The sequence below is a fragment of the Zingiber officinale genome, chromosome 5B, assembly GCF_018446385.1.
Source record: "Zingiber officinale cultivar Zhangliang chromosome 5B, Zo_v1.1, whole genome shotgun sequence".
Taxonomy (NCBI): domain Eukaryota; kingdom Viridiplantae; phylum Streptophyta; class Magnoliopsida; order Zingiberales; family Zingiberaceae; genus Zingiber; species Zingiber officinale.
The window spans coordinates 29,059,757-29,072,930 of NC_055995.1; the positions used below are offsets into that span (position 1 = coordinate 29,059,757).

At 39.6% G+C, this 13,174-nt stretch overlaps 1 protein-coding gene across 1 annotated transcript; it reads right to left on the reverse strand.

Moving 5' to 3' along the window:
* Positions 1-6,612: 6,612 nt before the first annotated feature.
* LOC121984309 (chaperone protein ClpD2, chloroplastic-like) lies at positions 6,613-12,093 on the reverse strand. The gene is made up of 12 exons (XM_042537184.1): positions 11,223-12,093; positions 10,832-10,986; positions 10,417-10,646; positions 10,228-10,336; positions 10,016-10,146; positions 9,607-9,708; positions 9,170-9,451; positions 8,480-8,586; positions 8,075-8,369; positions 7,443-7,676; positions 7,124-7,357; positions 6,613-7,052 (listed from the first exon to the last, which is right to left on the reverse strand). Exons 1-12 carry the CDS (start codon positions 11,852-11,854, stop codon positions 6,738-6,740), a joined length of 2,826 nt encoding a protein of 941 aa, XP_042393118.1. The 5' UTR covers positions 11,855-12,093; the 3' UTR covers positions 6,613-6,737.
* Between the last annotated feature and the right edge of the window lie 1,081 nt (positions 12,094-13,174).

The following is a 13,174-nucleotide window of genomic DNA, read 5'->3' on the forward strand; positions in this document are numbered from 1 at the left end:
TCTCTTATATATGTATTAAATCCTGAACCGATTGATCAGTTGTATGAACAAGATAGATTCATATTATAGTAATTATGAAATTGTATCTGTTATAAATATTATAGTAGCTACGGTTTCGTAACTGCTATGGTAGTTATAATAGGTATAGTTTCATAGTTACTACATGAATATTGTTAAACAAGACAAGTTCGTATTGTAGCAGCTATGAAACATAGCATAGTTGCTACAATACGAATATTAGATGAACAAGTTAAATCCGTATTGTAACAATTATGATTTTATAATTACTATAACATGAATTTGTTGGGACCGTTGGGCCGGCTAGAAGGGGGGTGGAATAGCCCTGAACAAATTAAAAGCAAAACCCTTCTCGGACTTTAAAATAACACTTGCATATAATTAAAGAAATAACTAAAAGGTAGAGGCACAGAAATTTTTACTTGGTTACAACCGGGAAGGTTGTTAATCCAAGGAATAAATCGCACTAGTATCTCCTTCAGGCGGAGAAGCCTCTTACAGCACTGACGTACAAAAAATAAGAAGCTTAACTAAACAAGAGAAGCGCACAAGTGTAGAATATGAAATTGCTCGTTGAATTGAATGAATGAAAAGCTTCTCGACCAAGACTGTATTTATAGCCTTGGGATTCCAACAATCACCCTCTTGTTGATGTGAACAACCTAAGTTAAGTTAGGGTAAATAAATATAAAAGTAAAACAAATAATATTACAATAAAGTGCAAAAAAAAAAAAATGATCTACCTCCCCCTAGACTTAACTTTTTCCTTCTCCCCCTTTAATCACATAAAAAATGGGGTTTCAAGAGAAAATCTAAGGGTAATAATTTTGAAAACTTTGAAACTTATTTCAATACTTTTTTGGAAAAAAAATTCTAAGTAAGAGAATTTTTTTTTTAAAAAAAATCTAAGTTAAAAAATTGTAAGTTTAGACAATTTTGCAAGAAAAATATTCTAGAAAAAAAATTTCTAAATTTTTTGCAAGCATAAATATTTTTGAAAACTTTTCTAAGCAAAAATTTAAGGCAAGAAAATTTTTCTAAGTTAAACATTCTACGGTTAAAAAGAATTTTAAGTAATTTTCAGGAAAAAATGTTTAAATTTTTTTTAAAAACATTATTTAATTTCAATTTTAATGCTTTATTAGTAAGCTAATTAAACATTTTATTTCAATATTTTGGCTTCCAAGCAGTGGTGAGACATTAGGCCTTTTTGGTTATTGGAGCAACAACCACTCTCTTAAACAAAGCCTCATAAAGAAATTTAACGTTTAATTTTTCTCGCTGAAAGCGCTAAGTCTTATTTAGAGTTAAGGTTAAACAAGGTTTTGGAACCCAATATAGATTCTAGCCAACTAGATTAACTAAGAATTTCTTAGGGGCATACTTCTTTGAAATATTCCTAATTTATCCCTTGTGATATCTAAAATACCAATTTAGATTGTTGTATTTTCTAAAATTTATATTTTGTAAACATGCATGATTTTTTAAGTTATCTACTTGTATTTTTAAATTATTATTTTTTAATTTTAATTTCTCTAATTCTTCTAATGGGCAAGATTTAACTAGAATTACTTTTAAATTTTTAATCTCTTTTTCTAACTTACAGCAATCCTTAGTTAATAATTTAACAAAGTTAAATAATTTATCGGGAGGAAGAGATCGTACTTGACTTACCTTATCATCTCGTTATCCGTGTCTCCCCCTAAATTGCTGTTTTCTTCCGACGTAGCTCCTCCTTTATCGATGCTCTCAATGCTCATTTTGGACGAGCTTGAATCGTAGTCTTTGTCTTGATGACTTGCCATTAATGTAAGTCCGGAGAAGGTCTCAACTTTCGATTCGGACGACGTATCGTCCCACGTCGCCTTCGGAGTCTTGTGCTCATTCTTTCGGACAGGCTTCTTTCCTTTATCTTTGTCCTTGTTCCTTAGCTTGGGGCAGTTATCTTTAATGTGTCCTTCATTGCGGTGGTAACATCGTATCGTCCTTTTCTTTCTACCCTGCGAATGATTTGTTTTTCTAGATTTACATAATTCCTTAAATCGCCTTACCATCATAACCATTTCTTCATCGTCGAGAGAGGATTCTGATTCTTGTTCGTCTCTCGATGCCTTTAGGGCGACGTTGTGCTTCGGCTCCTTTATACCTACATATCTCGATTCATGCACTTCAAACGTGGAAAATAATTCTTCTAAGGAATAGATTTTAAGTCCTTAGAGATATAGAAGACATCTACTAGTGATGGTCATTTATTATTTCTAGGAAATGAATTGAGTGTGTACCATAGCAAATCTCGGTTACTTACCTTTTCTCTGAGATTCGACAGTCTGGTGATAAGCTCCTTAATTCTCGAGTGTAGATACGCAACTGTTTCGTCTTCTTCAAGTCTCAGGCTGGTGAGTTGGTTGCGAAGTAAATTCCCTCTTGCGAGTTTGGATTCAGATGTCCCTTCGTGTAGCTCAAGGAACTTTTCCTACAGTTCCTTTGCAGAGTCATAGTTGTCGATGTTAGGACCAAAAGTAGCTAGAGGAGGGGAGGTGAATAGCTCGTCGCGTTTGCTCGGTGGTCAGCGTTGCTCGTTCCTTCAAAGATGTGCAGCGGAAATACAAAGAAACAATCACACAACGCTAACACGGTTGGTTTACTTGGTATCCACCTCACAAGAGGTGACTAATCCAAGGATCCACACCAACACACACACCCTCCACTAAGTAAAACTCTCCTTTATGGTAACTACCAAGGGCGGAGAAGCCCTACAAGACTCAATACAAGAAGAGAGGGAAATGATACAAGAAATACAAGCTTACAAGCTTACAATGAGTATAAACCCTAACCCTAGCTTCTCTTCTTGGCTTTGATCCGCCTCTTGACTTGGAGAACTTCCAAGATCCTTCAAGAAGGCGATCGAGCTTTGTGAGTCTTGTGGAGGTGGCGAGATCCAGGTGAATCGGTGAAGAGATGTCGAAAACAACGTTCGCTGCGGCTATAAACCGACGCCAACGGTCGGATCCCGATCGATTCGAATGTTCCCAATCGATCGGGAGGCTTTGGATCGATCCACGGATCGATCGAGAGCGCCTCTGTGGGAAAAATGCGGATCGATCCATGGATCGATCCGGCGATTCTAGCGAATCGGCGTCCCAATCGATCCACCGATCAATTGGGACATCCGGATCGATCCACGGATCGATCCGGGCTCTGTTCGCTAGGAAGGCCCGGATCGATCCAGCGATCTATCCATCTCACGGATCGATCCACGGATCGATCCGAGCCTATTTTGCCCAAAACCAAGTCCCAAGCCTCTCGAACCAACATCCGGTCAACCTTGACTGTTGGTACATCATGCCTAGCATCCGGTCACTCCTTTGCTAGGACTTCCCACAAAGTGTCGGTCAATCCCTTTGACCCACTTGGACTTTTCTATTCATGCCAAGTATCTGGTCACTCCCTTGACCTACTTGGACTTCCATCAGATGTCTGGTCAATCCCTTTGACCTATCTGTATTTCCTCGTGCCAAGTATCCAGTCAATCCTTTGACCTACTTGGACTTCCCAACACCAGATGTCCGATCATCCTTGATCCATCTAGATTTTCCCTTGCCTGGCTTCACTCACCAGGACTTTCACCTAGCTTCACTCACTAGGGTTTTCCATCTGCCTAGCTTCACTCACTAGGGCTTTCACCTGGCTTCACTCACCAGGACTTTCACCTAGCTTCACTCACTAGGGTTTTCAATCTGCCTAGCTTCACTCACTAGGACTTTTCTTCTGCCTGGCTTCACTCACCAGGACTTCCATTCTACCTAACATCCCAGTCAAGTATCCGGTCAACCTTGACCTACTTGACTCTTCTTCAATCAATTTCTTATTGTCAAACATCTAAACTCAAACCAAGACTCAGCTTGGTCAACCAGGTCAACCTTAACTTGAGGGATGTTGCACCAACAGTCGATTCGGTTGACTTCTTGTGGTGGAAGGACGCTTAACAGATGGAATTCTGCTTTGTCGTTTGCCACGTAGTCGACCTGCTCTTTTTTCATCCACTGGTATTTTTCTTTATCCTCCGGTACTACAAAATCGAATTCCATAATTAAAAGTAAATCAAAGTCAGTTTTGAAAAATACCTACATTCATTTTTTCTAACTAGCGAACTCCCCCTCGAACTTCGGTGGGTATATGCTCGGTCCGGCCATTTGTTCGGTGCTTTGATTGACGGTTAGTCCTCTTGAAGCATCCTAGCTCTGATACCACTTGTTGGGACCGTTGGACCGACTATAAGGGGGGGGGGGGTGGAATATCCCTCAATAAATTAAAAGCAAAACCCTTCTCGGACTTTTAGAATAACACTTGCATATAATTAAAGAAAGAACTAAAAGGTAGAGGCACAGAAATTTTTACTTGGTTACAACCGGAAAGGTTGTTAATCCAAGGAATGAATCGCACTAGTATCTCCTTCAGGCGGAGAAGCCTTTTACAACACTGACGTACAAAAAAAATAAGAAGCTTAACTAAACAAGAGAAGCGCACAAGTGTAGAATATGAAATTGCTCGTTGAATTGAATGAATGAAAAGTTTTTGGACCAAGATTATATTTATAGCCTTGGTCAGGGCGCCTGGAGGGTTCCAGGCGCCTGGGAGGGGGATAAAATTTTATCCCCTACGTAACGGATCATTGTCAAACGTGATCCGGTCAAAATTAGGTTCCGGGCGTCCGGAATCGCTTCGGGCGCTCGAACTGGTTTGGGCACCCGGAATGGTTCCGGGAGCCCGGACCACCAAAGTCAACTTAGTTGACTTTTGATTCGGGCCCTCTACTCTGGTGCTGCTCGTCTCGGTCCGGGTCTTTCATCCCGGTTCTACTCGTTTGGGTGATTTCAGCCAACCGAAATAAGCCTCACCCGAACCCAATTTTGGCCTTCTCAAGCAACCTTCCGCTCTGGCTTCTCGTCCCTTGGAAACACCACGCGCTTCCTTCTCATCCGCCCGCGTATTCATCCGTAGCACCTCGTCCCTCGGACGCACTGAACTCGTCGGCTCTCTCTCCCGTGTCATCCTTCTCGCTAGCTGCATCTTTTGCTCGACTCCCTGTGCTCCTAAGCTCCTGCACACTTAGACACAAGGTTAAAACACTACATGACCTAACTTAACTTGTTGATCACATCAAAACAACCTTGGGGTTCCAACAGAATTATGTTTCGTAACTGCTATAATGTAAATATTGTTGAGCATATAAGTCCATCTGACCAATTCAATATTTAGGTGGCGTTTGATTCACTTTTAGGAATCGAAATGAGAATGAGTATCATAGTATTATGGAATGGGATGAGTATGAGCTTGAGTATCATTCTTAAAAATAATGTTTGGTTAGTTGAATATTTTTAATCAAAATGAATCTAAATTTCTTTTTTTGCCCTTAGAGGAAAATAAAAGAAAAAATTAGATGTGAGAGAAAGTTGAATGTGAGAGAAAAATATGATGAGAGAGAATGATGAGAGAGAAAGTATGATGGGAAAAAAATTGAAGAGTGCAAAAGTGTGGTGAGAGAAAATGAAGAGAGAGAGAGAGCGTGATAGGAGAGATTGAGGAGAGAAAAAATGTGATGGAAGAAAAAGTGTGCTGAGAGAGAAAGTTTGATAGGAAAAAATGAAGAGAAGGAACGTGTGATGAGAGAAAATGAGAAGAGAAAAAATGTGCTGAGAGAGAAGGTGTGCTAGAGAGAAAGTGCGATGAAAAAAATGAAGGGAGAGAAAGTGTGATGAGAGAAATAAGGAGAGAGAGTGTGATGAGAGAGAATGAAGAGAGGTAAAGTTTGATGAGAGAAAATAAGGAGAGAGAGTATTGTAGGAGAGATTGAGGTGAGAGAGTGTGATAAAAAAATGAGGAGAGAGTGTATAATGAGAGAGAAAGTGTGATGAAAGATATTGAAGAGAGTGTGTGTGTGATGGGAGAGAATACAGGAAGAAAATGGTAGAAAATGTGTGATGAGAAAAAATGAGGAGAGAGAAAGTATGATGAGAGAGAAAGTAAAATGAAAGAAAAATTAAATAAATATATTAATGATATTTTTGTCCAAAACTTAATTTTCATTCCTATTCATATTAAAACCTAAGGAAAGAAGTGAATTTTATCAATACCCAAGTTTTTGGATTTCATTCCAAATCTTAATTCCATTCTCATCAACCAAACACAAGATTTGAGAATGAATTCATTCTTTCATTTCCAAACCCCTAAATCAAACGCCACCTTAAATTTAAAAGTGACATATCTTAAAATAACAAAACCAACCCAATTATGTATGAAATGATCTAATAGGATAGAGCGTCCTTTTCATGAAAAAAAAAAACTTAATAATTTTGCCCAATAATTATTCTAGTATTTAGCTGCAAAATGAATCTAAAACATCTAATTCCATCATAACATCCTTCTCCCAATTCCATTTAGTCTCAAATTTAGGAATATATATTCTATCGTGTGGAAATTGAAACTTCATGAACTATTTCAGGAAAAAAAACAACATATTCTTTATTTTTACTCAATATATTTCCAAAGAATAACTGTTTTATTCATCCTCTTCTATTCCATAAATCAAACGGATCATCAAAGTGCATTCCCCACTTTTCCATTAACCCATGAGTTTACTACAAATGATAGAATTCACACAGACAAAAAGAATTACTAATGGTGCAACGAAAGGATAATTTTACTCCATTTACAAATAGCTATAGGGGTGATGACTTGTTGTCTAAGAAGTGGATGGTTTGATCAGGTTGCCGAGTCACAAAGGGGTTCCCTGTAGCATCGACGTCGATAACAAGAGTGTCACCATGCTGGTAATTTCTAGCAAGGATTGTCTCGCTGAGGACATCCTCTATGAGATGAGTGACTGCTCTTCTCAAAGGCCTCGCACCATAGATTCTATCGAATCCTTCCTGGCAGATCACGTCCTTCATAGCATCAGTTACCTCCAGGCTAAGTCTGAGGGATGCAAGTCTCTTCTTCACTTGTTCCAGCATTACATTCAGGATCTCCCGCATCTGAAAATGAATATATATGATATCTAGTTTGAGGGTAATATGGTGTTCAAAGTAGGAATTGAAGAGCAGACCTGAGGTTTCTGAAGGGAGCGGAAGAAAACCACCTCATCAATTCTGTTAAGTAGCTCAGGGAGGAAATATGCCTTCAACTCTTGTGTCACTACTGCTTTCATTGCAGCATAGGAGTTGGACTGTCTGTCTTCTGCAGTGAAGAAACCTATGCGTCGTTTCCCTTTGGAAATGGCTTCAGACCCAATATTAGATGTCATCACAATCAATGTGTTCTTGAATGAAACCTTTCGCCCCTATTTATCGCGAAGAAAAAAAGTTAGTATAGAGAAAATATCTTGCTTAACTAGTTCTTGCATAATATCTTCTTCATAGACCAACCTGAGAATCAGTGAGCTGGCCATCTTCAAATACTTGGAGAAGAATATTAAATATATCAGAATGCGCTTTCTCTATTTCATCAAGCAATATCAAAGTATAAGGGTTGCTCCTGACTGCATCAGTTAGTGTACCACCCTCGCCATAGCCAAGGTACCCAGGTGGAGATCCTATTAGCTTGCTCACAGTATGCCGCTCCATGTACTCGCTCATATCCAATCGTAGCATTGATTCCTCCTTTTTAAACAAAAAAAAAAAAAAGACACAAAAAAGCATTCAGTTAGGACATCAGCTAACCGAGAAAAGAAAAGTGCTGAAAGGTATGTGCTTGTGCAGCCACTGGGGCACTGAATTATCATATCATCATGTTTTTGTGGATAGCAAGATCAAATGTTCCTAAGAAATTCATACTGGAATAACTGCTAAAGTTTGTCCAGTTATACAAACAAAAATCAAAGAGTTGTTTCAACAGTATGTTAGATTTTTTTTTTGGATTAAACAACGGCATTTTAGATGTGGTTGCATGTATGAAGCATTCATTCACTGGGCACATAAGTTCCAATTTTAATGATTAACAAGCTTCTGCCTTTCATGTAATGGATAAATATGGAAGTGAGACCAGAAGTAGGATATACCGATCCAAAATAGCATGCTGTCAAAGCTTTAGCCAGCTCACTTTTGCCAACTCCGGTTGGGCCACAGAAAAGCATGACAGATATAGGTCTGTTAGGATCATTTAGGCCAACTCGCGATCGCTTCACAGCTTGAGAAATGGCAGTAACAGCATCATCCTGACCAATCACTCGTTTTTTGAGTTCCTCTTCCAAGCCAACTAGAAGCTTTCTGTCATCTTCATTGAGCTTCTGAACTGGGATTCCTGACCAGAGAGAAGCTACTTTGGCTATTTCCTCAGCTCCAACAATCACTTGTCTGTATATCATAAAATGGACCAGGGAAATAGTTTTGTTCTTTTATTAGAATCATGATAGCCATGTTGATAAGGGGGAAAAAAAATTAAACATAATATTGATGGATCTTACTCATAATTCATTGAGAATGCAGTAGATGACACCTTTTCATCATTGACGATTTTGAAATTGTCTGAAATTCTATCATCTGATGAATATTTCATCTTATTTTTTGATTCCTGAACAGGAAAGAGATGTCATAGTTTACTTTAAACAGAAAAAGAGTCTTTGAATAGGGGTATTTTACATTTCATGGAAGTGGAAAAATACGTGAAAAGCAGACAAACAAAAACTCAATTCAAGGTTGAACTAAGTGAATAAGCCAAGTAAAGATATGTTCCAGATATAAAACACCAATCTATAACCTGATAGATTGGCTGTAGAAATAAACATACTCATTTTGGACAAAGAACCAAAACAAAGATTAATGACATATAAATTGTATTTTTTAACAAACTTTTTCATTTTGAGAGGGTGTTTGCTTGGTGGGTTTGAGAATGAGAAAATCGAATGATAGTAAAAGAATTTATGGGAATCAACCAAACTCATATAACTAGGTGGGTTTCATTTCCATTCCATCTTACTATCAAACTCATATCCATAGTCATTCTAGTCATTTAACCAAACGCTTCCATGTTTTTAATGACCTTTCCTTGTTCCTTAGTGTCTTTCTCCCTATCCTTTTCATCCTATCCATCCACCCCAAGTAAATAAACACAAATCCAAAGACAGGAAAAGGCCAATGAGTCATTGCAATCATACCACTTCATGCTTCACATGGACAGCTCTAATATCTTGCCAATATTCTTCCGGTGACTTATAGAGCACAGAAATCTGTTGCTCCTTTCTCCTTTTGAATGCATCCATACGAGCTCTACTACCAGCTTCATCTATCAGATCAATTGCTTTATCAGGAAGATGTCTGTCTGGGATATATCTAGCTGAGAGTTTTACTGCAGCATTTATTGCTTCTAGGGTGAATCTACACTTGTGAAACATTTCATATTTCTCGCGTAGCCCCAGTAAGATCCTCACAGTATCCTCCTACATTAAGTTAAGACCACTTAAAACTGATCGTGTTAGATAGGTGCCAACTAGCAAGATTAGAGAGGAATTCCTCTTCTTTATGGATAAAAGCTGGTGGATTTGATCCTCCAGATTCTCCCATCCGAAAAAGATAAAGAGGAAGTCCAAAGTACCTGGCTAGGTTCAGCTATAAACACTGGTTGAAATCTGCGAGCAAAAGCTTTATCCTTCTCAAAATGTATCTTGTGTTCTTCCAAAGTTGTTGATGCAATGCACTGTTGAAAACAACTGCATTGTTAATGACAACAAAGCAAATGTGCATGAACTAAAACAACAGGTTGACCCTGTAGTTAAAAGATTGTAAAGTGCCTACTTCTAGCCTTTTGAAGGGGAAAGACTGGCAGATTTTTTAATATTTAAGCAAAATAATGCAAATCATAAAAATGAATCAAACAAAGAGATAACCTTTGGATACAAAGCCGTCAAAAGTGAAGTAGCTTATACATTGTTTTTCTAAGTCCAAATTAATGGAAATAGAAGGTAACATCAACAGATAGAAAGTATTTACAGTTGAAGATTAACCTGTAATGCACCTCTACTAAGGGAAGGCTTTAGTAAATTAGCAATGTCTAGACCAGAAGATTTGTTTCCTCTCCCAGCAATACCAGAGCCAATTAATGTATGAACCTCATCAATGAAGAGTATGATATCTCCTGCACTGATCCAATCATCTATCATGGCCACAAAACAATGTATTTACAGACAGAAAACCACACCATGCTATTCCAGCTGACCTGATTTCCGCACTTCATGAATCAAACCAGTAACTCGAGCCTCCAACTCTCCCCTCTCTTTGGTACCTGCAATCAATAAGCCTACATCCAGTGACAATATGCGTTTGGCCTGCATTAAGTGAACCTAAAACAGTTAGCCCTTGTAAGTAAAATCTAAACTAGAATCATCAAACAGTATGAGTAGCCCACCGCAAGGAACGAGGGAACCTCCCCACTTTCAATGAGAAGAGCCAATCCTTCAGCAATTGCAGTTTTACCAACACCAGCATCACCCAAAAGAATTGGGTTGTTCTTTGTTCTTCGGCATATGATCTGAATAATTCTTTGAATTTCCCTATCTCGGCCAATTACAGGATCAATAAGCCCTTCCTTAGCCCGAGAAGTCAGATCCACACAAAATTGAGTTATCATACTTTTATCTAGGAGACAAGAATAAGACTGTACATCAATCCATATATCATAAAGAACAATTTATGTCTAACAAATTTAGGGTGGAGTTTTCCCCTCTTTTCCCTTAAAAAAGGGATTTGAATATTGCAACAAACATAAAAGACAATCATGATGAATTGTCATATATCTGTAGAACTAGGAGAATGGCAGAAACCTTTTGTCTTCTCGAGAGACCGTGCAAGTTTTCCAGTAGGAGGTTTCTGCTCTATCTTGTAAGACGCTGTTGATGATTGCATATTTTCACTTTTAAGCTTTGCTTGGAGCCTTGAAAATGCCACCATTATTAATTGATTGAGATCAGCTCCCAAACTAAAATGATAAACCAGTTACTTGATTACCATTCAAATTTTGGAAAACTGGAGCTTGATTTTATTTGTTAGAACCTAGTTCAGAACGACTAAGATGTTTCCTTTACGAAGCAATTTTCCGTTTTAGAGATTGTAGCTATCAAGATAGTATTTGTTTGGCCTTCGTATTTTATGATCGACTGGCGTCTTCTGAGCTTTAAGAAAGCTGACGGATAAAGAAAAGGAAATGCTAGATACCTTTTGAGCACCTTCGCAGCGCCGCCATCATCGACCTTGAACAAGCTGATGGCAATCAGCTCGGGGCCGATAGATTTGCATCCGATGCTGCTGCAGTACTCAGCAGCTGTCTGAAGCACGCGCTTCGTGCCGGCCGAGAAGGGCACGTCGGCCGCCGCCGACGGGGGAGCCGGCTTGGAGGCGCTAGACTCGGTCCACCAGGCGAGGACGGCGTCCCTGGCGCGGTCAATGGTGACGCCGGAATCGAGGAACCCATCAGCGGAGGCGTCCTCGGCGATGAGACCAAGGAGGAGGTGCGGGTTGTGGACCACCGCGCTGCCCAAAGCCCGCGCCTCGCGCTGGGAGAAAACGACGACCGCAACGGCCCGCTCGTTGAACCGCTCGAGCAAGGCCGAAACGGGCTTCCGCGGCTGCCGGCGCCGGTGGGAGGGCAAGAAGAGAGGGGCGAAGCGGCGGTGGAAATCCAGATCCATATTCATCATCAGGGAGGAGGAGGAAAAGGAGGAGGAGGTAGTCAGTCGGGCGGAGGGAGGGGGACCTGCGGAGAAGAGGCGGCGGTGGGAGGCGGAGGAGCGGAAGCGGCGGGGGAGGGCGAGGGAAGAGATAGGAGAGGAGGAGCACGTGGCTTCCATTTCTTCTCCTTCGTCTTGCTTTCCTCCTCTTCCTTCTGCTCCTCTCTGCAAGGCGTTGCCGTTTGTTTCCTTGCGTCGTCGTCGTCGTCCTCTTCATGCGTGAATGCGTGAGAGGTGAATTCTTCGGCGGATTCCTGACTTGCTCCGAGCAAATTGAGATAACAACAAGAGTGCTATTGCTATCGAGGAGAGAGGGAAAGGAATGGACGGAAGGGCAGTCGCCTCCAAGGAAAGGAAGGAATTGCAGGGGAAGGAAGGAAGAAAGGAGGGAGGAATGGAATTTGAAAACAACATCCATTGTTTTATTTTATTTTTTAAAATAAAATCTATGTTTTTTTAGGCAGTTTTACTCTTTTATTTTTTTGTCCTCCAAATCACCGTTTTGGAAAGGTCCAAATCGCGTAGTTTATTCTTCCGAAGTAAAAAAAAAAAAAAAAAAAAAAAAAAAAAAAGCATTCCGAACCACAAAGGTGTCTTTCTTAGAAAAAGCGACCTATGTCCGACGCCTTTGAAAAAATGACCTAGGTCCGAAGCAAATGCGATCGGTGGTAGACACTACAGATAAATTTTTAGTGAACGGTGTATGTCATTTTTCCAAGAACGGTTAACCTATGCTGTGCAAAAAAGTCGAATGAGGATATTTTCTGATGAATGGTGTAGGTTCTTGTCATAGAAAATGTGGAATGTAAAATAGGTAAGAATGGTCACTCCAATTTAGTATCCTATAATTTTATGGGAACTTTATAAGTTATTGTACATGGAAAAGAAAAGTTGATCGCAGAAAACCTAACAAATGTAGCTCCGGTACATATTCTTCTCTAGCAAACATTGCAGTGTATAGCTTTGACGGTCTTCATGAGGTAGTTGCTCCCGACCACACGGTTCCCTCATAATCTTGAAGTTGAAAGCAACGAAACCTGGCTCCAGGTAATGGCTTTGCTAGTTGTTTGTTATTAGCTTGGATAACCGTTGAAGGGAAGTATAAGCAAGTGTAATGCAAGATTTAAAAAATTCAAGTAGTTGTAAAATAGGTAAGTGTTATTATACTAATGTATAAATCAATTAATATGATGTGTATATTTGCATTATATGATAGCATAAGGTGGAATCCGTCATCCCAACGGCTCCACACGATCGACCCCATGACTATGAGGAGGTAAATCAAGAAGATATAGTTGGTCAGTGCAAGGGTGGACTTTTTTTTTCTCAGCTTTGTCGAGATTCGAACCCTTGCCCTATGGTAGCAACTCTACCCCGTAATAACCAACTCAACCCTGCCATGGGGGTATAGATTTGCATTATATGTGGCAAAGGTGATTT

Coding starts and splice junctions, on each gene's coding strand:
- LOC121984309 (XM_042537184.1), bottom strand. CDS start 11,854: ATGGAAGCCACGTGCTCCTCCTCTCCTATCTCTTCCCTCGCCCTCCCC. Junction 10,647..10,831: donor GTCTCTCGAGAAGACAAAAG/GTTTCTGCCATT, acceptor CTTGTCTCCTAG/ATAAAAGTATGATAACTCAA. Junction 7,053..7,123: donor GCTCCCTTCAGAAACCTCAG/GTCTGCTCTTCA, acceptor ATTCATTTTCAG/ATGCGGGAGATCCTGAATGT.